The sequence below is a fragment of the Pleurodeles waltl genome, unplaced genomic scaffold, assembly GCF_031143425.1.
Source record: "Pleurodeles waltl isolate 20211129_DDA unplaced genomic scaffold, aPleWal1.hap1.20221129 scaffold_37, whole genome shotgun sequence".
NCBI classification, from domain to species: domain Eukaryota; kingdom Metazoa; phylum Chordata; class Amphibia; order Caudata; family Salamandridae; genus Pleurodeles; species Pleurodeles waltl.
The window spans coordinates 9,868,586-9,895,537 of NW_027150076.1; the positions used below are offsets into that span (position 1 = coordinate 9,868,586).

General features: G+C 48.0%; 1 protein-coding gene across 1 annotated transcript in view; it reads right to left on the reverse strand.

Moving 5' to 3' along the window:
* LOC138276137 (mucin-22-like) overlaps nucleotides 1–26,495 on the reverse strand; it is a 77,838-nt gene extending 51,343 nt beyond the window's left edge. Inside the window, exon 1 of the mRNA XM_069219175.1 lies at nucleotides 26,325–26,495. Coding sequence (XP_069075276.1) covers nucleotides 26,325–26,495 — 171 coding nt within the window. The remainder of the gene's footprint in view (nucleotides 1–26,324) is intronic.
* Between the last annotated feature and the right edge of the window lie 457 nt (nucleotides 26,496–26,952).

The window sequence follows — 26,952 nt, forward strand, 5'->3', positions numbered from 1 at the left end:
CTCGGAGATGGGCAGATGCCCAAGAAATGCCAGCGGTTGGTGCAAAGAAGCTCTTACTAGGCTGAAGAACTGTGAATACTGCAGGAACGACAAGGGCTAGAGGCTTCCCCTTTGGAGGATGGATCCCCCACGCCTTGGAGAGTCGTGCAGAAGTGTTTTCCCGCCGGATGGATGCCAACAAGCCTTGCTACACGCAAATCGTGCGTTTGGCGTTTTTGGACGCTGCTGGGGCCCAGGAGGGACCAGGAGGTCGCAAATTGGACCTGCAGAGAGAGGGGACGTCGAGCAAGACAAAGAGCCCTCACTGAAGCAGGTAGCACCCGGAGAAGTGCCAGAAACAGGCACTACGAGGATGCGTGAAACGGTGCTCGCCGAAGTTGCACAAAGGAGTCCCACGTCGCCGGAGACCAACTTAGAAAGTCGTGCAATGCAGGTTAGAGTGCTGTGGACCCAGGCTTGGCTGTGCACACAGGATTTCCGCCGGAAGTGCACAGGGGCCGGAGAAGCTTGCAAAGTCGCGGTTCCCAGCAATGCAGCCCAGCGAGGTGAGGCAAGGACTTACCTCCACCAAACTTGGGCTGAAGAGTCACTGGACTGTGGGGGTCACTTGGACGGTGTCGCTGGATTCGAGGGACCTCGCTCGTCGTGCTGAGAGGAGACCCAAGGGACCGGAGATGCAGCTTTTTGGTGCCTGCGGTTGCAGGGGGAAGATTCCGTCGACCCACGGGAGATTTCTTCGGAGCTTCTGGTGCAGAGAGGAGGCAGACTACCCCCACAGCATGCACAAGCAGGAAAACAGTCGAGAAGGCGGCAGGATCAGCGTTACAGAGTTGCAGTAGTCGTCTTTGCTACTATGTTGCAGGTTTGCAGGCTTCCAGCGCGGTCAGCGGTCGATTCCTTATCAGAAGGTGAAGAGGGAGATGCAGAGGAACTCGGCTGAGCTCATGCATTCGTTATCTAAAGTTTCCCCAGAGACAGAGACCCTAAATAGCCAGAAAAGAGGGTTTGGCTACCTAGGAGAGAGGAAAGGCTACTAACACCTGAAGGAGCCTATCACAAGGAGTCTCTGACGTCACCTGGTGGCACTGGCCACTCAGAGCAGTCCAGTGTGCCAGCAGCACCTCTGTTTCCAAGATGGCAGAGGTCTGGAGCACACTGGAGGAGCTCTGGACACCTCCCAGGGGAGGTGCAGGTCAGGGGAGTGGTCACTCCCCTTTCCTTTGTCCAGTTTCGCGCCAGAGCAGGGGCTAAGGGGTCCCTGAACCGGTGTAGACTGGCTTATGCAGAATTGGGCACCTCTGTGCCCAACAAAGCATTTCCAGAGGCTGGGGGAGGCTACTCCTCCCCTGCCTTCACACCATTTTCCAAAGGGAGAGGGTGTCACACCCTCTCTCAGAGGAAGTTCTTTGTTCTGCCATCCTGGGCCAGGCCTGGCTGGACCCCAGGAGGGCAGATGCCTGTCTGAGGGGTTGGCAGCAGCAGCAGCTGCAGAGAAACCCCAGGAAGGGCAGTCTGGCAGTACCAGGGTCTGTGCTACAGACCACTGGGATCATGGAATTGTACCAACAATGCCAGGATGGCATAGAGGGGGCAATTCCATGATCATAGACATGTTACATGGCCATATTCGGAGTTACCATGGTGAAGCTACATATAGGTAGTGACCTATATGTAGTGCACGCGTGTAATGGTGTCCCCGCACTCACAAAGTTCAGTGAATTGGCTCTGAACAATGTGGGTGCACCTTGGCTAGTGCCAGGGTGCCCTCACACTAAGTAACTTTGCACCTAACCTTTACCAGGTAAAGGTTAGACATATAGGTGACTTATAAGTTACTTAAGTGCAGTGTAAAATGGCTGTGAAATAACGTGGACGTTATTTCACTCAGGCTGCAGTGGCAGGCCTGTGTAAGAATTGTCAGAGCTCCCTATGGGTGGCAAAAGAAATGCTGCAGCCCATAGGGATCTCCTGGAACCCCAATACCCTGGGTACCTCAGTACCATATACTAGGGGATTATAAGGGTGTTCCAGTAAGCCAATGTAAATTGGTAAAAATGGTCACTAGCCTGTCAGTGACAATTTGGAAAGAAATGAGAGAGCATAACCACTGAGGTTCTGATTAGCAGAGCCTCAGTGAGACAGTTAGTCACTACACAGGTAACACATACAGGCACACTTATGAGCACTGGGGCCCTGGGTTACCAGGGTCCCAGTGACACATACAACTAAAACAACATATATACAGTGAAAAATGGGGGTAACATGCCAGGCAAGATGATACTTTCCTACACAACCCCCCCCCAAACGAAGGACAATAAGACTAGCCATTACCTGATGAGTCTTCATTGTCTAAGTGGAAATATCTGGAGAGTCCATCTGCATTGGAGTGGCTACTCCCAGGTCTATGTTCCACTGTATAGTCCATTCCCTGTAGGGATATGGACCACCTCAACAATTTAGGATTTTCACCTTTCATTTGTTTTAGCCAAAGTAGAGGTTTGTGGTCTGTCTGAACAATGAAGTGAGTGCCAAACAGGTATGGCCTCAACTTCTTCAGAGCCCAGACCACAGCAAAGGCCTCCCTCTCAATGGCAGACCAACGCTTTTCTCTAGGGGTCAACCTTCTACTAATAAAAGCAACAGGTTGATCCTGGCCCTCAGAATTAAGTTGTGATAGGACTGCCCCTACTCCTAATTCAGATGCATCAGTTTGGACATAGAATTTTTTAGAGTAACAAGGGCTTTTCAGGACAGGTGCAGAGCACATGGCCTGCTTCAGCTCCTCAAAAGCTTTCTGACAGTTTGCTGTCCATAATACCTTTTTAGGCATTTTCTTGGATGTGAGGTCATTAAGAGGGGCTGCAATGGAGCCATAGTTCTTAATGAACCTCCTGTAATACCCAGTGAGGCCTAGGAAGGCTCTCACCTGAGTCTGAGTGGTAGGGGGAATCCAATCAATAATAGTTTGGATTTTCCCCTGAAGTGGTGCAATCTGTTCCCCACCAACAAGGTGTCCCAGATAAACCACCTTACCCTGCCCTATCTGGCACTTTGAAGCCTTGATAGTGAGGCCTGCTTTTTGCAGGGCCTCCAAAACTTTCCAAAGGTGGACCAGGTGATCATCCCAGCTGGAGCTAAAGACAGCTATATCATCCAAATATGCTGCACTGAAAGCTTCCAGCCCTTGCAGGACTGTGTTCACCAACCTCTGAAAAGTGGCAGGTGCATTTTTCAAACCAAAAGGCATTACAGTAAACTGGTAATGTCCTCCAATGGTAGAAAATGCAGTCTTAGGTTTAGCATCTTCTGACATTTTGATCTGCCAATACCCTGCAGTCAAATCAAAAGTGCTTAGATACTTGGCAGATGCCAGTGTATCTATTAGCTCATCTGCCCTGGGTATAGGGTGAGCATCTGTTTTGGTTACCAAGTTGAGACCTCTATAGTCTACACAAAACCTCATTTCCTTCTTTCCATCTTTAGAATTGGGTTTTGGTACCAGTACCACAGGAGAAGCCCATGGACTGTCAGAGTGCTCAACCACTCCTAGTTCCAACATCTTCTGAACTTCTTGCTTTATGCAGTCCCTGACATGGTCAGGCTGCCTATAGATCTTACTTTTGACAGGTAAACTGTCTCCAGTATCTATAGTGTGCTCACACCAAGAAGTGGTGCCTGGCACAATGGAGAAGAGTTCTGAAAATTGTCCTAGGAGATTTATGCAATTATCTTTCTGCTCAGCAGTAAGACAATCAGCCAAAACTACACCTTCCACAAGAGCATCTTGTTCTGTGGAAGAGAAGAGATCAGGTAGAGGATCACTGTCTTCTTCCTGTCCCTCATCTGTTGCCATGAGCAGGGTGAGATCAGCCCTGTCATAGTAGGGTTTCAGGCGGTTGACATGGAGCACCCTAAGGGGACTCCTGGCAGTGCCTAAGTCAACCAAGTAGGTGACTTCACCCTTCTTTTCAACAATTGTGTGTGGACCACTCCATTTATCTTGGAGTGCTCTTGGGGCCACAGGCTCCAAGACCCACACTTTCTGCCCTGGTTGGTACTGAACCAAAACAGCCTTCTGATCATGCCATTGCTTCTGGAGCTCTTGGCTGGCCTGAAGGTTTTTACTGGCCTTTTTCATGTACTCAGCCATCCTTGATCTGAGGCCAAGTACATAGTCCACAATATCCTGCTTAGGAGCTTTTAAAGGTTGTTCCCAACCCTCCTTTACAAGTGTGAGTGGACCCCTAACAGGGTGTCCAAAAAGAAGTTCAAAGGGGCTGAAGCCCACTCCTTTCTGGGGTACCTCCCTGTAGGCAAAAAGGAGGCATGGTAGAAGGATATCCCATCTCCTGCGGAGTTTTTCAGGGAGTCCCATAATCATGCCTTTGAGAGTTTTATTAAATCTCTCCCCCAGTCCATTTGTTTGTGGATGATAGGGTGTTGTGAACTTGTAAGTTACACCACACTCCTTCCACATGGCCTTTAAGTATGCAGACATGAAATTGCTTCCTCTGTCTGATACTACTTCCTTTGGGAAGCCCACCCTGGAAAATATTCCCAGGAGGGCCTTTGCCACTGCAGGAGCTGTAGTGGTCCTTAAAGGAATAGCTTCAGGATATCTTGTGGCATGGTCCACTACCACCAAGATAAATCTATTGCCTGAAGCAGTAGGAGGGTCAAGGGGGCCAACTATGTCAACCCCTACCCTTTCAAAGGGAACCCCAACCACAGGCAGTGGGATAAGGGGTGCCTTTGGAGTGCCACCTGTCTTGCCACTGGCTTGACAGGTTTCACAGGACTTACAAAATTCTTTTGTGTCCTCAGACATCCTAGGCCAATGAAACAGTGGTACCAATCTGTCCCAAGTTTTCATTTGACCCAGGTGCCCAGCTAAGGGAATGTCATGTGCCAGTGTTAGGAGGAACTTTCTGTACTCCTGAGGAATCACTAATCTCCTGGCAGCTCCAGGTTTAGGATCCCTATTCTCAGTGTACAAGAGGTTGTCCTCCCAGTAAACTCTGTGTGAGTCACTGACATCCCCATTAGCCTGTTTGACAGCTTGCTGTCTGAGACCCTCTAATGTGGGACAGGTTTGCTGTGCCACACTCAGCTCCTCTCTGGCAGGCCCCCCTTCACCCAAAAGCTCAGCAGTGTCTGCTTCCAGCTCCTCTGGTGTAGGTTCTGCACAGGGAGGGAATTCTTCTTCCTCAGAAGTAGAATCCACTGTAGAGGGAGGGATAGTAGGAAGTGGTTTGCTTCTACTAGCCCTAGCTTTAGGGAGCACTTGGTCCATTGTTCCAGGATCCAAGCTTCCCTGTCCTTTTTGCTTTTTGGCCTGAGCCCTTGTCAAAGCAAAAATATGCCCTGGGATGCCCAGCATTGCTGCATGGGCCTCCAACTCCACATCTGACCAAGCTGATGTCTCCAAATCGTTCCCTAATAGACAGTCTACAGGTAAATCTGAAGCTACCACAACTTTCTTTGGACCAGATACCCCCCCCCAGTTGAGATTTACAACAGCCATGGGGTGGCTTTGTGTTATGTTGTGAGCATCGGTTACTTGGTACTGGTGTCCAAGTATGTGTTGTTCAGGGTGCACCAGTTTCTCAATCACCATTGTGACACTGGCACCTGTGTCCCTGTAGGCCTGGACCTCAACACCATTTATTAGGGTTAGTTGCTTATACTTCTCCAAGTTATGGGGGCAAGCAACCAAAGTGGCTAAGTCAATAGCCCCTTCAGAGACTAAAGTAGCCTCTGTGGTCTCCCTAATCAGACCTACCCCAACTAAATTACCAAAAGTGAGCCCAGCTACTCCCTTGGATTGGCTATTAGTAGGTTTGCTCCCACCACCACTGCTATTAGTAGGGACACTAGGTGTAGCAGTAGGGGTTGTAGTGGTAGGAGCTGTGGTGCCTTTCTTTGGACAACTGGGATCTGTTGTCCAATGGCCTTTTATTTTACATAAATAGCACCATGGTTTCTTTTCCTTGTTCTGATTAAAGGAGGATTTGGGCCCACCACCCCCACCAGAGTGTTTTTGTGGGCCTGATGAAGACTCATTTTTAGATTTGTCCCCACCCTTGTCTGAAGACTTACCATCCTTCTTTTTGTTGCCATCTTTGTCACCCCCTGTATGAACTTTTCTGTTCACTCTTGTTCTGACCCATTTGTCTGCCTTCTTTCCCAATTCTTGGGGAGAGGTCAGATCAGAGTCCACCAAGTACTGGTGCAACAAATCAGACACACAATTATTAAGAATATGCTCTCTCAGGATCAAGTTATACAGGCTGTCATAATCAGTAACTTTACTGCCATGTAACCACCCCTCCAAGGCCTTCACTGCCTGGTCAATGAAATCAACCCAGTCTTGTGAAGACTCCTTTTTGGTATCTCTGAACTTTATCCTGTACTGTTCAGTGGTTAAGCCATAACCATCCAGGAGTGCATTCTTAAGAACTTGGAAATTGTTAGCATCATTTTCTTTTACAGTAAGGAGCCTATCCCTACCTTTTCCAGTAAATGATAGCCATAGGATAGCAGCCCACTGCTTTTGAGGGACATCCTGTACAGCACAGGCCCTCTCAAGTGCAGCAAACCACTTGTTAATGTCATCCCCCTCCTTGTAAGGGGGAACTATCTTATGCAGATTCCTGGAATCATGCTCTTTTGCAGGATGACTATGGGGAATACTGCTGCTGCCACCATGGGTATCTAAACCCATTTTCTGTCTTTCCCTCTCTATTTCTAAAGACTGTCTATCCAAATCCAGCTGTTGCTTCTTGAGCTTCAGTCTGGTTTGCTCCACTCTCAATCTATTGAGCTCCCTTTCTAACAATCTGTCATCAGGGTGGGTGGGAGGGACATTTCTAGATACAGAGGTATGATGGGAATGAACAGAAGGAGACCTGTCCCTTACAGAGGGCACCCTAACAGCTTGGCTACCAGTATAATGTGAGAGCACATCATCAGTATGATGTGATTCAACCTCTGTACCAACTATGCTAGACTGTCTAGTAATGGGCAGGCTGAGAAGTTTCTTTCCTGAACCTTTTCCTGGGGGAGTCCCTGGATCAGATTGAGAACCATTAGCTACTTTTTCTACAGATTGGGCACTTATGGCCTTATCCTGTACTCTAAGCATATTAATTAACAGTTCTAAGGAAGGATTCTTCCCTACACTCAAACCTCTCTCTATGCAGAGACTCCTTGCTCCTTTCCAGCTAAGGTGATCATATGCAAGTTTGGACAGTTCAACTTTTTGGCCTGTGCCAGACATTTTTAGAGAGAGTTAAAGTGATAGACAAAGAGAAAAAGTTTTCAGAACTTTTTGGAAAGACAGAAAAAAACTTTTTAAACTTTTAAGAACTTTTTGAAAGTTTTGAAGTACTTTTCAGCACTTAGAAAAGAGTGAAAAGAGGAAATGCAAAACTTTTTGGCTATGTGTATATACACTGACCTTGTTTTGTATATTTTTCTCTTATGAAAAGTACAATGACAAGAGTGGTAAGTAGTCTCAAAGCACTTATCCCACCACTGCACAACCAATGTAGGAGGCTGGACTGGCTTGTAGTGAGTACCAAGGGGTACTTGCACCTTGCACCAGGCCCAGTTATCCCTTATTAGTGTATAGGGTGTCTAGCAGCTTAGGCTGATAGATAATGGTAGCTTAGCAAAGCAGCTCAGGCTGAACTAGGAGACGTGTGAAGCTACTACAGTACCACTTGGTGTCATATGCACAATATCATAAGAAAACACAATACACAGTTATACTAAAAATAAAGGTACTTTATTTTTATGACAATATGCCAAAGTATCTTAGAGTGTACCCTCAGTGAGAGGATAGGAAATATACACAAGATATATATACACAATAGCAAAAATATGCAGTATAGTCTTAGAAAACAGTGCAAACAATGTATAGTTACAATAGGATGCAATGGGGAAACATAGGGATAGGGGCAACACAAACCATATACTCCAGAAGTGGAATGCGAACCACGAATGGACCCCAAACCTATGTGACCTTGTAGAGGGTCGCTGGGACTATTAGAAAATAGTGAGAGTTAGCAAAATAACCCTCCCCAAGACCCTGAAAAGTGAGTGCAAAGTGCACCAAAGTTCCCCTAAGGACAAAATAGTCGTGTTAGAGGGAAAATGCAAAGAAAACACAAATCAGCAATGCAACAACGATGGATTCCTGACTGAGGGTACCTGTGGAACAAGGGGACCAAGTCCAAAAGTCACAAGCAGCTCGGAGATGGGCAGATGCCCAAGAAATGCCAGCGGTTGGTGCAAAGAAGCTCTTACTAGGCTGAAGAACTGTGAATACTGCAGGAACGACAAGGGCTAGAGGCTTCCCCTTTGGAGGATGGATCCCCCACGCCTTGGAGAGTCGTGCAGAAGTGTTTTCCCGCCGGATGGACGCCAACAAGCCTTGCTACACGCAAATCGTGCGTTTGGCGTTTTTGGACGCTGCTGGGGCCCAGGAGGGACCAGGAGGTCGCAAATTGGACCTGCAGAGAGAGGGGACGTCGAGCAAGACAAAGAGCCCTCACTGAAGCAGGTAGCACCCGGAGAAGTGCCAGAAACAGGCACTACGAGGATGCGTGAAACGGTGCTCGCCGAAGTTGCACAAAGGAGTCCCACGTCGCCGGAGACCAACTTAGAAAGTCGTGCAATGCAGGTTAGAGTGCCGTGGACCCAGGCTTGGCTGTGCACACAGGATTTCCGCCGGAAGTGCACAGGGGCCGGAGAAGCTTGCAAAGTCGCGGTTCCCAGCAATGCAGCCCAGCGAGGTGAGGCAAGGACTTACCTCCACCAAACTTGGGCTGAAGAGTCACTGGACTGTGGGGGTCACTTGGACGGTGTCGCTGGATTCGAGGGACCTCGCTCGTCGTGCTGAGAGGAGACCCAAGGGACCGGAGATGCAGCTTTTTGGTGCCTGCGGTTGCAGGGGGAAGATTCCGTCGACCCACGGGAGATTTCTTCGGAGCTTCTGGTGCAGAGAGGAGGCAGACTACCCCCACAGCATGCACAAGCAGGAAAACAGTCGAGAAGGCGGCAGGATCAGCGTTACAGAGTTGCAGTAGTCGTCTTTGCTACTATGTTGCAGGTTTGCAGGCTTCCAGCGCGGTCAGCGGTCGATTCCTTATCAGAAGGTGAAGAGGGAGATGCAGAGGAACTCGGCTGAGCTCATGCATTCGTTATCTAAAGTTTCCCCAGAGACAGAGACCCTAAATAGCCAGAAAAGAGGGTTTGGCTACCTAGGAGAGAGGAAAGGCTACTAACACCTGAAGGAGCCTATCACAAGGAGTCTCTGACGTCACCTGGTGGCACTGGCCACTCAGAGCAGTCCAGTGTGCCAGCAGCACCTCTGTTTCCAAGATGGCAGAGGTCTGGAGCACACTGGAGGAGCTCTGGACACCTCCCAGGGGAGGTGCAGGTCAGGGGAGTGGTCACTCCCCTTTCCTTTGTCCAGTTTCGCGCCAGAGCAGGGGCTAAGGGGTCCCTGAACCGGTGTAGACTGGCTTATGCAGAATTGGGCACCTCTGTGCCCAACAAAGCATTTCCAGAGGCTGGGGGAGGCTACTCCTCCCCTGCCTTCACACCATTTTCCAAAGGGAGAGGGTGTCACACCCTCTCTCAGAGGAAGTTCTTTGTTCTGCCATCCTGGGCCAGGCCTGGCTGGACCCCAGGAGGGCAGATGCCTGTCTGAGGGGTTGGCAGCAGCAGCAGCTGCAGAGAAACCCCAGGAAGGGCAGTCTGGCAGTACCAGGGTCTGTGCTACAGACCACTGGGATCATGGAATTGTACCAACAATGCCAGGATGGCATAGAGGGGGCAATTCCATGATCATAGACATGTTACATGGCCATATTCGGAGTTACCATGGTGAAGCTACATATAGGTAGTGACCTATATGTAGTGCACGCGTGTAATGGTGTCCCCGCACTCACAAAGTTCAGTGAATTGGCTCTGAACAATGTGGGTGCACCTTGGCTAGTGCCAGGGTGCCCTCACACTAAGTAACTTTGCACCTAACCTTTACCAGGTAAAGGTTAGACATATAGGTGACTTATAAGTTACTTAAGTGCAGTGTAAAATGGCTGTGAAATAACGTGGACGTTATTTCACTCAGGCTGCAGTGGCAGGCCTGTGTAAGAATTGTCAGAGCTCCCTATGGGTGGCAAAAGAAATGCTGCAGCCCATAGGGATCTCCTGGAACCCCAATACCCTGGGTACCTCAGTACCATATACTAGGGGATTATAAGGGTGTTCCAGTAAGCCAATGTAAATTGGTAAAAATGGTCACTAGCCTGTCAGTGACAATTTGGAAAGAAATGAGAGAGCATAACCACTGAGGTTCTGATTAGCAGAGCCTCAGTGAGACAGTTAGTCACTACACAGGTAACACATACAGGCACACTTATGAGCACTGGGGCCCTGGGTTACCAGGGTCCCAGTGACACATACAACTAAAACAACATATATACAGTGAAAAATGGGGGTAACATGCCAGGCAAGATGGTACTTTCCTACAGGTACCCACTACAAACCAGGCCAGCCTCCTACACTTATGTGTGGGGTACACAATTTATCTTGAGGTCAGATCATAAACCACTGGTTAAAGTGCTTCTTCCTGGAGGAGCTAGGAAAGGCTCGGTGAGATTGGCAAGCCTAGCGGCTAAACTCCAGGAATCTCACAACATAATAGAACACATTCAGGGTTGGAGAAATACTCGGGCTGATTGCTTGTCGAGAATGTATGTGGACTAGAAAATGGTGGATTGTCCCTCAGTTTCAGCTAGTGAAAGTGATGATGTGGTGGCTTCGGTTCAAGATGCAGTGGGAGCGGGTGAAGGTGCATTTGCAGTCGATGAATGGTATCGCGGGATGGATGTCGATGAAGTTCTCAAGGATGTTAAATGCATCTGGATTTCTGGAAGTAGAAAGGATAGTTGTGTGTTGGTATTGGTGCAGCCATACGTTAATTCTGTGGATTAAATGTCCATGTGTAGGGATAAATTGTTGATGAGGGGTGACAGATTTATTCCTCCTTTGAATTTGGGAACCAAACTCACTGCACTGGCTCATGGAGGTCATTCGGGACAGAGTTTGACTCGCCACTGACTCAAAGCTCAGTTCTTGTTGAAAGCTGTTCTGTTTGTAAAGAAGAGAAGAAAATACTCAAGGTGGGTGTGCAGTCCAACATGGAACAAATTGTAAGGATTGGCATAGTGCGTGGATTTTATTGGCCCAATGTCTGAACTGCACAATGAATGCAGGTTTGCGTTAGTGGCCATTGATGTTTTTGAAGTGATTATTTCTGAACTTTTTGAAGGAAATTACCACAGGAGCCGCCATTCACAGTCTTAGTAAAATATTCTTGGAAGAGGGAGTTCCATCGGTACTCAGAACTGACAACGGTACTCATTTGGCCTGAGATGAAGGAGTTTTTAATCAGTTTGTAGTATCACGCAACATCGCAGCTCTCTTTATAATGTGCAAGGAAATGGCATAGTTGAGAGGGCAAATCAGTTGGTGAAAGTTCTCATCCAGATGGCAAATGTGTGTGGATAAGATGAGGAGAGATCAGTGGAAAACATTTTATGGGAGAACCGCACCACTGAAAAAGGAGCCACTCAGAATGCTCCCTTTGAAGTGATGAGAGGGTACCAAGTTGGTGCTTTCATGGATAAAAAAGTGAGTGTTGTGGTGGAAAAAGTAATGAGGATGAATGGGGAGATGCAAGAATATCTAATGGTGCGGGGAAGGCTGGTGATTGGGTGAAGGTCAAGGAGGGTAGAGTGATGAGGGGCTTGTCTCAGTTTAGAGATCTGTTCAAAGACAATTGTGTGTATCAATTCTAAGTTCTTTTAGAGAATGGAGAATGGTGAAAGTGCCACAGATTTGCATTGGGTCAGCAAGGAGGAGATTGTCTGGTGAGAGAACTTGAAAAATGTCGTGGTTACATGTTGATGAAGGATGTTGATTTTGGAGGAGAAAGAAATGTAAAAAGTTCTCAAACTGTAAGTCTAGTGAGACATGTAGATGTTTTGCCTTCCACAGGAAAGACAGAAATATAACAGATAGACCTCCAGAGTACTTAAAAGGTTATGGGGCATATTTACAAGCCCCTAGCACCAGTGGAGGTCCACTTTTTGTGATGCTCAGCTGGCACTGTGCACTGCGCTGTATTTACATAAGGTGACGCAATGCAGCAGTACAGCATGTGAGCAGTGAGTATTGTGCCTCATAACCATGCCTGACAATCGTGCTTGTTATCCTGGTCAAAACAAGATTAAAAATCTCAATAAAACCCTGGGGCCACGAGGTATTACTATCCAATGTATTGTCACCAAGCTTTGTTTTTCAGGCTGGATACGTTGCACACGCTAAGATTATGGCATTGGAAATGCAGCCAACACATTTCAAAATAAACATAGGCAGAAGGTCCCCGACCCCCGGGGCCACCAGGGACCTCCGCCGAGGTTCTACCCTGCAACACCAGAGCCCATGCTCACCTACACAGGGCCTCCCACTAAGCTGGAACCAGGCTGCAGAGCATCTCCTCTGGGGCCATGCCAGCTCTCCCTGTAATGGCCACGTCACCCGCTGGGGAGCGCGGTAGAATGGAAGAGTGTTTCTCAGGGCCCAACTCACCCTCTCTGCTCCTGGTGGGTCGGGTCCTCTTCACAGGAGTTATTTGAGCCTAGAGCACGTGTCCTGGGGTGAAGGCAGGTGGCAAATGGGAGGGGTCTCCTCCACGCTATGGATCCTTGGTGGTGGGGGGACCCCCTTGGGGAGACTCCCGACGGTCGGTGGGTTGGGAGGCGGGCGAGCAAGTGCGTCTCACCAGTGCTGTTCCATGCCAGGTGGTCCGTCGCGGTACCCCTTCAGCTAGGGGGGACCATTTAGAGAACACGGGCACAGCTGTGCAGGCTCTTTCGGGCAGTAGGGAGGCACTCCACACGTCCTCACTTTACTAGGGGGAAGGTGGCCAACCTCCCCTTTTCTATGAGGCTGGTTGGGTGCTGCCAATGCGCTAGCTTTGTTACGGCAGGGGAGATGCATTGCTCACCAGGAGGGGCAGTGCACATTACCCTCAATGTGCTGGGGCCCCTGGGAGAACACTTTTAGACGGGCACAAAGTAGGCAGAAGTGGTGAGGCAGACCAGCGCAGTAAGCCAGCATCTCCAATGGTGATCTCTCCTGCAGTCCAACAGTGCCTTTGCAGTCTGGAGTCAGGGAGCAGGCTGGCAGCAGGGCAACACTCAGAAAAGCACTCAGCATCAGCAGGTAGCAGGGCAACCACAGAAGGACAGTCCTTCTGACAGAGGTTCCATCCCAGTTTCAAAAGTGCTCTAAAAATCATGGGACGAGAGCCCATGTACTTATACTCCAGGTGTCCAGCTTCTAAAAGGTGGGAGAAGGTTCCAGCCAGATCAGATCAGTTCCAAGAATGTACCTTCTCCACTCCTCTGGTTCTAGACATCAGTAGGGGGTAAATGAGCCCTTTGTGTGAGGGCAAGACACAGCTTATTCAAGTGTAAAGTGTGAACGCCCTCTGCCTCTCCTAGCCCAGGAAGACCATCAGTATGTAGATTAATGCCGCTGTAACCCTGTCACACCTAGCCCTCCCTGTTGGATGGCTGGCTGGAAAGTATGCACAAAGTGGAGCTGCACAAGTGTACAAGTGCTGATTGCTATGCAGTGACGAATGACTGAACTTGAACAGACTCCACCACTGTCCAGTCATTTTTTTCAACAATTTTTATTAACCTTTTGTAGTACTGGCAAATACTAATGGCCAATGAGGCACCAGTCCGCACTTGAACACATTTGAAGGCTGGTGTAAGTGTGACAGTCTCTGTGTGGCGCAGGCTTAATCCTCGACACCCAAGTGGTGCAGGTGTGTTAGTCACTGTGTTGTTCAGATGGAATCCACATCCACCCAAGTGGAGCGGGTGTGCCAGTCACCATGTGGTGCAGGCTGAATCCACAGATACCCAGGTGGTGTAGACGTGCCAGTCACCATGTGGTTCAGACTGCATCCTCAGACACACAAGTGTTGCAGGTGTGCAAGTCACTGTGTGGATCTGGCAGAATCCACAGACACCAAAGAGGGGCAGGTGTGCCATTCACCATGTGGTTCAAGCTGAATCCACAGACACCCAAGTGTTGCAGGTGTGCAAGTCACTGTGTGCGTCTGGCAGAATCCACAGACACCCAAGTGTTGCAGGTGTGCAAGTCACTGTGTGCGTCTGGCAGAATCCACAGACACCCAAGTGGCGCAGGTGTGCCATTCACCATGTGGTTCAAGCTGAATCCACAGACACCCAAGCTGTGCAGATGTCATGAATACATCTCAGCGATGTCAAGAGTACAGCACAGCGATTGTGATGTCATGAGTACATCACTGCAATGTCATGAGTACATCACTGCGATGTCATGAGTACACCATGGTGATGTTATGAGTACATCACTGCGATGTCATGAGTACATCACTGCGATGTCATGAGTACATCACTGCGATGTCATGAGTACACCATGGTGATGTTATGAGTACACCATGGTGATGTTATGAGTACATCACTGCAATGTCATGAGTACATCACTGCGATGTCATGAGTACATCACTGCGATGTCATGAGTACACCATGGTGATGTCATGAGTACACCATGGTGATGTCATGAGTACATCATGGCAAAGAAGCATTGCACGGAGATGACAGCAGTGTGACCAGTCCTTCCCCAGCCCCCTGTAGAGGAATGGGAAAGGGGACTTGACCAAAGTATGGGTGTGGAGAAACTGATCTACGCCTCCCAAAGCGGCCCACAAAAGCACTACAAAATGCGAGCCAAGTGCTGTCAATACTGGAGTATTTACATAGGGTCTTATAAATACGATGCTGGATACAGAGATTAAGGAATACATGAATAGATGAAAATGTTGTCACACATGCATGTTTTTTTTCTACTAATTTACAATATTTCTTTATTTCAACAGTTATTTTCCTTGAAAGAATGTTGAGAGATCGACACATATGACCCCTTGCTGAATTCAGAATTGAGCCTACTTTTCAGAAATGTGTAGCTTTTCTGAATCACTCACGGGTTTCACACTGGTTTTGAGCACAAACTAGAAGTAGGTTGAAAGTACCTCTTAGAAAAATGCCAAAACTGTGGTACAAAATTAGGGCCCATATTTATACTTTTTGACGCAAAACTGTGCGATAATGCAGTTCTGCTTAAAAAAGTATAGCGCCGGCTTGTGTCATTTCAGAGTGCCAGCCAGGTGGCAAATTTATGGAATCCTACAAGCCTGCGCAAAGGGTGGGCTAGCATCTCGGAAAATTATGTTAGCCGGGTAGGGTGGCAATATGGGGGAAGGGGATTTTGCACCAAAAAATGACATTAGGCTGGTTAGAGGCAAAAACAATGCCTTTATCCAGCCTAGCGTCATTTCCTGAGGCAAAACCATCCATACCACATGACTCCTGTCATGCCCACCATCTCAATGGCCAGCACAGGGGACAAGGGTCCCCTTGGCATGGCCATTGTATCCAGTGCCATGGAAGGGGAGGCATTTCAGGGCCCCTAATGGCACTTTGAGGAAATGTTTAAAATACTTACTTCTACTTACCCTACTTTACTGGGATGGGGTCCCCCAATCCTCTGGTGTCCCTCTGGTGTGGGTGGGAGTGTTACTGGGGCTTGGGGCGGTCACCTGTGGGCACTTTCCATGGTGTTTGACCATAGAAATGGGTCCGCAGGTCCCCTACCGCCTGCCCTGACCCAGGCGTGAAATAATGGCGCTAACCAGGCTTAGTGCCAATATTTAGGCCCGCCCCACCCACGTGCACCTTTTTTTGCCCTGGAGGATAAATGAGGCAATAGGGGCTTAGAGTCATTTTTGGGACGTGAACTCCTACCTTGCATCTCATTGACGCAAGGTGCTTTCACGCATCCCAAAAATTACTTTAACTCCAATATTTTGACGCTTGACGGCTCTAGTGTAAAAATATAAATATGAAGCTAAGTTTACTTTAGTACAGAAAACTGCATTGTAGATGCCATTTTCATGAAAAAAAATCAGGCACTTCCACCTGGAGCACTTTTTCCCTATTCTTTTTTTTTAAAAACTCAAAATGTTGTCATACTTTCCCTATTTTCCCGGTCCCCTCCAGAGGAATCAACAAACCCTGGATATCGTTAGAATCCCCAGGATGTTGGAAAAAAAGGACACACATTTGCCTTGTGTTAGAAATGGGGTCTCTAGTTGGTAGAGTTATACACCCTTGTCCAAGTATGGACCACAATCCTAGTCAAGGTAAGACACAACACAATCCTAACTATCCTGTGCCCACGCTCAGGTAGCTTGGCACTGAGCAGTCAGGCTTAACTTAGAAGCCAATGTGTACAGTATTTGTGCAATAAGTCATACAATAACACAGTGAAAACACCACAAAAATACACCACACACATTTAGAAAAATAGATAATATTTATCTGAATAAAGTACTATTAAAATGATGCAAATCCAATGTACACAAGTCAAGTTACGATTTTATAAAGATTAAATCCAACTAAACTGCCTAGAAAACACAATAGCTCCAACTGGGGCTATCACAGCATCTTTGACAGCGTCGTTCCCAATACTTCGACACCACCAGTGCCGGTCACGATGACACACGGACCCCAAAGCACAGTACCTTTGGAAAACGAAGAACAAGCACATCGCACGGAGTGGGAGAGAGACATTGCTGGAATAGTGTGGTGTCAGTCCCTTATGCCGTCTGAGGGGAGAGAGAGGTGTTGGCTCTGTCCATAGGCAGGGAGAAATGATGTGTTGTCGTCTGCAATGCATTGATAGCTTGTGACCGGGCGGGGTTTCTGGTTCTGGCCCGTCAGGACATGTGTGTCAACTTCGCAGTGTCAAGATCACCCTGAGCGGCTTCAGTGGAGGTATGGCAATGTCGGACTTGCGGTTGTTACGTGCAGCGAGGTCCAAGGAGCGGGAGCAGGCTGCGGCATCGCTGAAGTCATTCTAGCATTGCTGAAGTCGGGTACTAGCAAAAAGCTAGCAGGTGAAATCTTTGCTGTCCCTGAGACTTCAGAACAGGAGGGAAGCGCAATCCAAGCCCTTGGAGAGCACTTTTGGAGAAGGCAGAGTCCTTCCACCACAGTCAGAGGCAAGCACAGCAGCAGGGCAACAGCAGGGCAGCAGTCCTTCTCAGAAAAGAAGTCCAGTGAGTCCTATGGGCATCCAGGCAAGTCTTCTGACAAAGTTCAGGTGCAGGTCCAGAAGTGTCTGAGTTGGTGGGGTCAGAGACCCAATTTATATACCCAAAAATGCCTTTAAAGGGGGGGAGACTTCAAAGAGTGGTTTTGAAGTGCACAAGTTCCCCTTTCAGTTCAGTCCAGGGTCCCAGTAGGGGGTTTGGCAGTCCATTGGGCAGGCTGCTGGCCATTATAATGTAAGTGTCAGGCCCTCCACTCTTCCAGCCCAGGAAGACCCATTCAATATGCAGAGGAAGGCAGGTATGAGTGAGTCTCTTGTGTTTGTGGTTGTCTGGGTGAAATGCACAAGGGGGCTGTCAACCAGCACAGACAAGATGTTGATTGGAGAGAGGCTGTAAGACACAGATGGTTTTACGTGCAGAGGAATGCTCACTTACTAAAAATGCCATTTCTAAAATAGTAATATAAAATGTAACCTCACCAGTAAGCAGAGGTTTCTATTACCATCCTGGCCATACTAAATATGACCTGTTTATCCCTTTCAGATCAGAACCTACCACTCAGAAAGCATATGAGGGCAGTCCTATTGCTAGTCTATAAAAGGAGCAGGACTCACAGTAATGGAAAACGATCTTTAGGACTTTTTCACTACCAGGACATATAAAACACATTTGTGCATGTCCTGCCTTTTACCTACATAGCACCCTACCCTATGGGTTACCTAAGTTTTAACTAAAAAGTTTAAATTAGTTTCTCTCTAATAAATCAGTCTGGTGATCACTTATCATCACTTCCAGCATGTAATGCTGTAACATACACCTTTCTTCCTGGTTGCTAGGGAGGCACTGTGGTACTTACCTTTGGGGTTTCCTAGTACCCCCAGCTCCCCTCTACACATTCCACTTACCCAGATGGGGGTCCTGTGTTCACATTCCATTTTTTTAGTATATTGTTTGGGCTCCCCCTAGGATCACGATTGTCTATTTGCATTTGCACTGTTTTCTATCTCTTTGTATGCCTATTGCTGATAACTAGTGTACATATCTAGTGTGTTACTTACCTCCTATTGGAGGGCTGCCTCTCTTGTACTTTTTGGGTATTGTGTCACTAAGATGAAGTACCTTCATTTTTGTAACACTGAGGCCCATATTATTACTTTTTGGCGCAAACCTGCGCTAACGCAGGTTTGCGCCAAAAAGTATAGTGCCGGCTAGCGCCATTCCTAGACGCCAGCCAGGTGCCATATTTATGGAACCGCGCTAGCCGGCGCTAAGGCCCTGTTAGCGTTCTTGGAAAGGATGCTAACAGGGCCGGGGAGCCGTGGGGGAACTGGGGCTTGTGCACCAAATGATGACACTATGCTGTTACGAGGCAAACAAATTGCCCTTAGGCAGTGTAGCGCCATTTCCTGGCGCACAAACCCCATGGAGATGGCTCCTGTCTTAGTAAAGACAGGAGCCATGGCCATTGGGGCCAGCGCCATACAGGGGGCCCCAAGTCAGGGCCCCCGAGCAGTGTTGGACAAAAAAATATATATACTCACCCGGACTCACCTTGGATGGGTCCCCCATCCGTAGGTGACCTCTTGGTGTGGGTAGGGGAGGGTGGGGGTGTCCCTGTGAACAGGGAAGGGCACCTTTGGCAATATCCATAGTCTCTGACCATGGAAATCTGCCTACAGGTCCATTTACGCCTGCCCATACCCAGGCGTTAAATAATGGCGATAAGTAAACTTAGCGCCATTATTTAAGGCCCACATCCTCCTGTGCTGCACGGGGGATAAATATGGAGCAAAGGCCCTATCATCCTCTCTGGACAGGAACGCCTACCTTGCTTCTCTTGACACAAGGTAGGTTCTCCCCTCCAGAAAACGACGTAAACTCCATAACTTTGGCACTAGACATGTCTAATGCCAAAGTATAAATATGGAGTTTGGTCTGCACTGAATTATCGTTAAAAAAATGACGCTAATTCAGCGCAAACCGAGTATAAATATGGGCCTGAGTATTTTCTTTCATGTGTGTAAGTGATGTGTGTCTACAGTGGTATTGCATGAGCTTTCCATGTGTCCTAGATAAGCCTTGGCTGCTCATCCATAGCTACCTCCAGGGAGTTTGGCTTCTAGACACTGCCTACTCTACACTAATAGGGGATACCTGGCCCTGGTATAAGGTGTAAGTACCTCAGGTACCCACTACTCACCAGGCCAGCTTCCTACAAAAGACCGGAAAGAACTAACTAAAATTGCCAAAGTCTCTGCCTAACTAGGAATGTTTAATAGTTTATGATTGGTCCTCACAGTGGTCCCATCTTATGCATAAGGATCTATATCCAATGAAAATTATTGACGCCCCTGAGGTTTGCAACTATTCCAGATTTTCTCAAGGAAGGTGCAAAGTCATCTCAATGAATTCATAAGTTCTGTTGGAAAATTGCAAATTGTACAACATTTGAAACATTGCGAATTCTTCCCATGGTACACAGTATGATTCCAACAGTGGTGCACTTTTGAATTAATAATGCCTTCTGTTTAGTCCGGTAGTTGGAACAAGTGTTGTTATATTGTTTGTTTCCCTGCGTGTACCTCCACCGTGGAGAAGTTTATTGCCAAAGAGCATCTCTGCCCTGCGTTCCAGCCGGCATGCCCAGTAGCCCAGGATGAGAAGGGTATAATTTGTGCCATCACTGCGGACCCAATGCTACCTGCTGTAGTTGAACTCATTGATTCATAACAGAGGAGGGACCTTGAAAGGGTAGAAAAGATGAACAGGCGGTGCAACCTTCACAAACTGAAATCATTTCCCAATGTCCCCGGCAAGCTTGCCCAACCCCAGTCTGCACTCTTCCTGAGTGGATTGTTAAGGAAACGAGATGCAAAGCTCACACTAGGGGGTCATAGACGGACTTTGGAAACTAAGAAGCTGATTTGCTAGAAAATGGGCTTCCTTTTTTTGATCAACTAATAGAGGAAGTGTTTTGTGGGCGTCTGATATGTCACAGCTTGAGTAAATGCAGGACCCCGTGACCACTCCATGGGCCCCCTGGATTTAATTCTATTGTGAATATAGGTAAATCTGGAGGCAGAGTTACCCATCAATTACAGGAGGGATTCTTGGAAATCAGATTTACCTGCACAAATAATTCTGCATCTGTTTCCTTGGGAAGTCCTCATGTTGCCTGGCTTTCAACCAGACCTTTTGCCTGCCTGGAGATGATGAAATCTTCAGAAGGAACGCACCAGGTCTGCTGTAAATCCAATTAACTTTTATTTAATTGGATGGGCCACAGATGGGCGGGTAAATGTACAAAGTTATTTTCAGTGTGTAAACACCCCGATTCGCAGAATCAGGCTGTTTGCGCACAGGAAAAAGCATTTTGGAATGTAAAAATGCTATTTTGTGATTTGGTAATCTATTTACCGAATTGCAAACCAGGTTTGAGAGTCACATTTAGGAAGGGGAGTGCCAAAGGGCGTCCTTTCCTAATTGTGAGTCGCAGTGAAATGTATGATTGTTTTGTGACTGTGAATGCGGTTGCAAAACAATTGCAGTTACCACCAAATTCAAGTTGGTGGTAACACATTCGCAAATGGAAAAAGGTCCCCAAGAGACAACTTCCCCTCTGTGAATGGAGGTTCAAACATTTTTTAAGAGCAGGCTGCGGTCCCAAGGACTAATGCCTACTCTTATAAAAATTAAATAAATAAAAAGAAAACTCTCACATCCATCACAGTTCTGGTTTGCTTGAAGGGGTTCTTGAAGGATGAATCACAACCTTAACTCACATCTATGTCTAGATTTGACACCTGACCAGTATTTTACCTGCAAGCCTCGTGCCTTCTGTTGGTCAGGAATATGAATTCCAGGTTCCCTGATGTTCTGCCACTCCTCAGCACTGCTGTGCACGTTGTAATACCTGCTCTGATGCACATATTCTTGACATATGGTATTCAGGAGATGTAAAATCAGGTAACAGCCCTACATTGAAAAGAGAGACCTCCATGAGGTTCCAATGCAGCCTCCTTGAGGTCACGTTAAGGTGCAGCAGAGGGACTCCCTGTGACAAAAAGTTCAGTAAGGACAGAAGAATAGAGCCAGACCACGGGACATGGCTCTGGGTCACACAAAGCTGACCCCTACCCCCTTAACTTATATATATATCCACATGTAGGTTTGCACCAGAATGATATTTTACCTTTGTGACTGGTGTTTCATTACAACAAAAGTATTAAAAAATCATCACAATTTGGCATTTTTCCCTTTGATGTATAAACTGATGTTATATTACATGTTAGTGTTTATAAAGCGATTGGTTACTCCAGGGAGGAGCGTTCCCGCAGTAGGAACTCAGGCTACTAGAACTACATAGAATGGACTATTAAAATGCTTTAAACAGCCAGGTTTGGAGCTTTTTTTGGAATGTTAAGTCTGACTTATCCTGCCTTAGGTCAAGAGGGAGGGAGTTCCACAATTTGGGGGCCAAAAAGCTGAAGGAGCAGCCACCCATCCAAGATCTATCCACCCTTGGCCCCGCCACTAGCCTGGCTCTGGAAGATCTGAGGCACCTATCAGCCCTGTAGGGCTTAATCAGAGAATGAAGGTAGCTGGGGCCTTTGGTGTTGTGGATTTTATGGCAGAAACGAAGGGCTTTGAATGATACTCTTTTCAGGTGCCAGTGTAATTTCAGAAGTACTGGTCCCAGAAAAGAGTGTCTGTGGATATTCAGGAGCAGCTGGGCTGCTGCGTTTTGTACTCTCTGGAGCAGTGGTTCCCAACCTGTGGTCCGGGGACCCCCTGGAGGTCCACAAAGCCTCTTCAGGGGTACCGCGACTGCTTAGAAAATTGAATAATACTAACAGATTATGTCCCCAGTTTTCAGTATGACTCACTAAAGGGTCCCCAGATTCCAGTAATGATTCAGTGGGGGTCCCCAGATTTCAGTAATGATAAAGTGGGGGTCCACAGAAGTGAAAAGGTTGGGAACCACTGCTCTGGAGCATTTTCAATCTACCTTGGGTAGCACCTATATAGAGTATGTTACAGTAGTTTAATCTGGAGACCAGGAGGGCTTGGATTACCATCTTCCTGGCCATTTCTGGAAGGAGATCAAAGGTCTTATGTAGTATTTTCAGTATGCCAAAATAATTCCCTGCTAGTTTGGATATCTGGTTGTCAAACATAAGATTGCTATCAAACCAGATTCCCAGGTTTTTTTTTTGTTTGTTTTTGGAGTTGGCGCTGAGCCTACAACATCTGCCCACCAAGTTGTGGACCAGATGGATGGCTGTTTCTCCACAATTCCACAAATCAGTTAATTCAGTCCTATGTAGGTCTGGTCCATCCATTCTGCCAGGTGAGCCACAGATGTTTGAAAGTCGGTCACGCAGATCCTATTGTCCTGTGTCAGGGTGATAATAAATTGAGTGTCATCAGCGTATGACACTATTTTTATGCCATGACACTCAACCATGTTAGCTAAAGGACGCATATATGAGTTACAAAGTCAGGCTCAGTTTAGAGCCTTGTAGGACCCGCTGTTGGAGTGTGACGACCTCCGAGGAACATGACTGTTGTACTACCTGATGGGTGCGGTTCTGAAGAAAACAGGTCAGCCACTTTAAGGCAATGCATGCAAAGCAATAGGACTACGGTCCTGTAACTAAAAGGCCATGGGAAATGGTGTCGAAGGCCGCACTCAAATCCAGCATGATCAATGCTGCAGTTTTGCTTTCGTCAGCAATGAGTCTCAGTGATTCCGACACCAGCAACAGTGCGGATTCAGTACTATACAGGGGGAAGAACCCTGATTGAGTCTCATGTAGCAGGCCCTTGGTCTCAATATATTACGTTAACTGTTGGTTGACATATTTTTTCCGCCACCTTAGCGAAGAATGGGAGCAAAGAAATAGGCCTAAAATGTTCTGGTTTGTCTGCATCCGGATTGTGCTTTTTCAACAGAAGCATTAATATTGCGTGTTTCCATTTCCGAGGGAGTTGACCTGTATTAAGTGACTGATTAAGTAGGTTGGATAAACTAGGTAAAATGGTCTCCAGTCTGTGTTCCGGGATTGCTAGAGGGGCTGTGTCAAATGGGGAGCCCGATTTTACTTTGAGGGTTGACACACGCAGTTCTGTTATGGTCAGGGTATTGATCCTGAGCAAGCCACTGAAAAAACGAAGGCGCATATTTATACTTTTTTAGCGCTGCATTTGTGCCACTTTCTGACGCAAAATCGGTGCAAACTTACAAAATACAATTTGCCTAACTCATTTTGCACTGTTCTGGCGACACAATTGCGCAGTAGGCAAAAATATCCCGAGCGCAGATTCGCCTTGTGATCATACATCGGGTCCACCAGAGGGCGCTCTTTCGCACCCCTGAGGGAGGCCCGGAGCACGTTCATCAGGCGGTACGAGCTGCCATGGGCGTTTGACCGTCTTCGAGAGGTGCTTAGGGGGAGCAAAGCCTCTCGCTCATATCTCACCCCTCAAACCGCCACAAAACATCGCCTGGACGTAAGCGTTCAGCCCGGCAGTGCCCCATATCGCACGAACAGCGCGGAGAGCCCATTCAACGCACGCACAGGTTATAGCCTATTCACCTGTAACAGAAGTGCTGGGGGCTCCCAACAATATTCCCAGGGCGTTTTTTTCCCAGCGCTGCCTCCCACCAGAGGTGGGCGCCATCCTCTTGCAGGCCATCCCAGATCCTCAGAGTGGTGACCGGACCAGAAGGTCGCTGACTATGTGGCCAGTAAACTAAGACAACCCCTTGACACAGAGGTTCGGGACAGACTGAGGGCGGGGTTTCCTCATCCTACTCTGACAGACAAGGTGGTGGCGAATCCGGATATCGACCCAAAACTGTGTACTTTTTTTGGAAAGTACACCAAGGACCCTAAGAAGGGTGGAGGGCGTGTTAGGACAAACTATTGGACGTGTTAGGACCCCTGACACAAATCATTCGACTGGCAGAGCAGGCAAAGCACACGGGCAGACCCCTGCCTACGGATATCGTAGAAGGCTGGGCCCAGATGGCAGTCTTTCTGGGGAATGCCAACTGCGCCATCTCAGCTGAGAGGCTCCGCTCCCTGTTGATTAAAATTGACCCCAAGTTGGGGGAGCTCTGCGGCTCGGAGGCAGGGGCGGTCGCCTAGGGCAACCTGTTTGGTGAGCCCTTCATCAAAGAGCTGGGGAAATTTGTGTCCACTTTTTCTGCGATGGACAAAGCGCACAAAGAAGATTCTTCCAGAGAAGGTTTTTGGTGGGGCTGGAAGAGGCAGGGGTAACTCCTCCGGACGCTTCAACCAGCAAGGCCCTAACGCCACTTACACCAAGAGCAACAATGGCTGGCGGGATGGCCGCCAAGGCACTTTCTTCCCCAACTGGGGAAGAGGGAAAAGCAGATCCAGCAGAAGTGCCCGTGGCAGAGCAAACTTCCCAGGAGAACCTAGCGGGATGCATTATCCCTTCTACCTCTCGTGCCCTTGGGCATAGGCTACGGAGATTCGCTCACAGGTAGGTTGACATAACTTCCGATGCTTGGGTCTTGCAGACAGTGGAAGGTTTCCACATAGAATTTTGAGGAACCCCAGTACAGGAGGCACCCCAGAAATCTATTTTCTTCTTGGACTGATAGACCTGGAGGTTCAAGAGCTTCTAACCAAGGAGGCCATCCACAGAACGGTCCTCCATCCCGGGGGTTTCTTGAGCAATATATTCTTGGTAGAGAAAAAGGACAAAGGCTTCTGCCCAGTCATCAACCTTCAGGCCTTCAACAAATGGGTGGTATATAGGCACTTCAAGTTGGAGGGTATCCACATGGTCAGGGACCTCCTTTTACAAGGGGACTCTATGAAGCAAATCACAGTCCCAATTTTTCCTCTGCACTGCAGGTTTCTTTTTCTTTTTCTTTTTTTTTAATTTTATTAGTGATTATTGCATAATACAGAACAAAGAGCAACAAGAATGGCCCCGCATTCATAGAAACAATTTGTAGAAGAATACAGCCCTCCTCTGCCTCAAAATAGATACTGTTCAACCAAGCACATAGTTCCGCCTCAATGTATGGCAAGTTCTGTATTATCAGCACCGGTCCAGATCATCAGCCACCAAAAACAGTATAGTCCCCGTATAAAGTCCAGGAGGGATGTCCTACCCAGATGTCGAGGCCAGGAATAACAACAGAAGGAAAATAGCAAACGAGAAAAAGCCAAACAAAAATCAAAAGACAGGCAGAGCTCGCAAACAGAGGTGCACCAATCAGCATCAGCCATGCATGTACCAGAGCCCAATCATGGGGAATGAAAATGGACAACAAACCACGAGCAAGCGCGTATCATTCTTCCTGCCCATTCAAGGTCACCAGGTAAGCTCGCAAAGGAGCTCAAATATCCTTTGGTCGAGAGCCTTCAGACATAAGACCCCAAAAAATAATTAGCTGATCCTGGCAAAAGGCAGCATCCCGCAACCATTCAGGCCCACGTGGCGCACGTCCCCTGCCCCAGCACATAGCAACTCTGCATTTAGCCAGCAACAAAAGCAGACCCACCAACCTTCTATAAGGCCCACTGATCTCGTTCACATACCCAAGCAGCGCAACTTTGGGGGAAATGGGTATCTCTGATCCAATCAGTTCAGCAATTATGTGCAGAACCTCCACCCAAAAGGCATGAACCTCAGCACATTCCCATGCAAGATGCAGAAACCTGTCATCCGGAGCACGGCAGCGCTCACAACATGCATCCGCTCGCAGGCCCATAGAATAAAGCCCACAAGGCGTGTAATATACACAATGCAGAAACTTAAAGTGCTTCAGCCGCAGCCTATAATTCGGGGACAGCGCCCTCATATGCGTACAGCAACTCTGCCACATTTCTTCCGTAATAGGTTCTCCCACATCTCTCTCCCAGCAGGCCCTAGAGAGCGCACCAAGGTCACCCTGCTGTTCCTGAATACAATTGTATAATTTGGTAACCAGTTTGCGTAACGACTGCGCGCAGCACAACACCTCTAAAGCATGGCATTGCGATGGAACCTCCGGTAGGCCAGGGAACAGAGCTCGAAGCATAGCACAGACCCTAAGCACATATATTCGCTGCAATGCAGTGATACGTCCATCGCCGAACACTTCTCCAAGGGAGATCAAACGACCATCCACAAACCAGTCTCCCAGCTCCGTTAGGCTGGCATCCCGAAGAAATTCATGCAGTCCCCGATCACTAAACATCTGGGCATCAGCTACCGCCATAACAGGCAGTGAAGTAGCAAAGGGCATTACCGCCTTCCACGCCCTCGCCGTACACGCCACCGTGTCAACCCCCGAGGTCGAGGCCGAGACGGGCTCCCGAGCACAGGTACCAAACCATCCGGCCACACTGCATCGCTTTCAGGCGCCAAGTGCGGCAAGTATCGAATCGGGCGCAACCAATATTGTGCAAAGTGCACCTGCGCACAATTATAATATAGCTCTAAATCAGGGGCAGCAAGCCCGCCCAGCTCAAATGGCAGAGTCAGCTTCTCACAGGAAATGCTAGGTTGGCTACCCGCCCACACCAATTGGATCAGAACAGAGCGAAGGCACCACAAGAAGCTCCTCATGAGCGGAAGCGGGAGATTGACAAACAGATACAAGAATTTTGGGAGCACCACCATCTTCACAATAGCAATATGCCCAATCACCGAGAGCGGTAAGGCCTGCCAAGCCT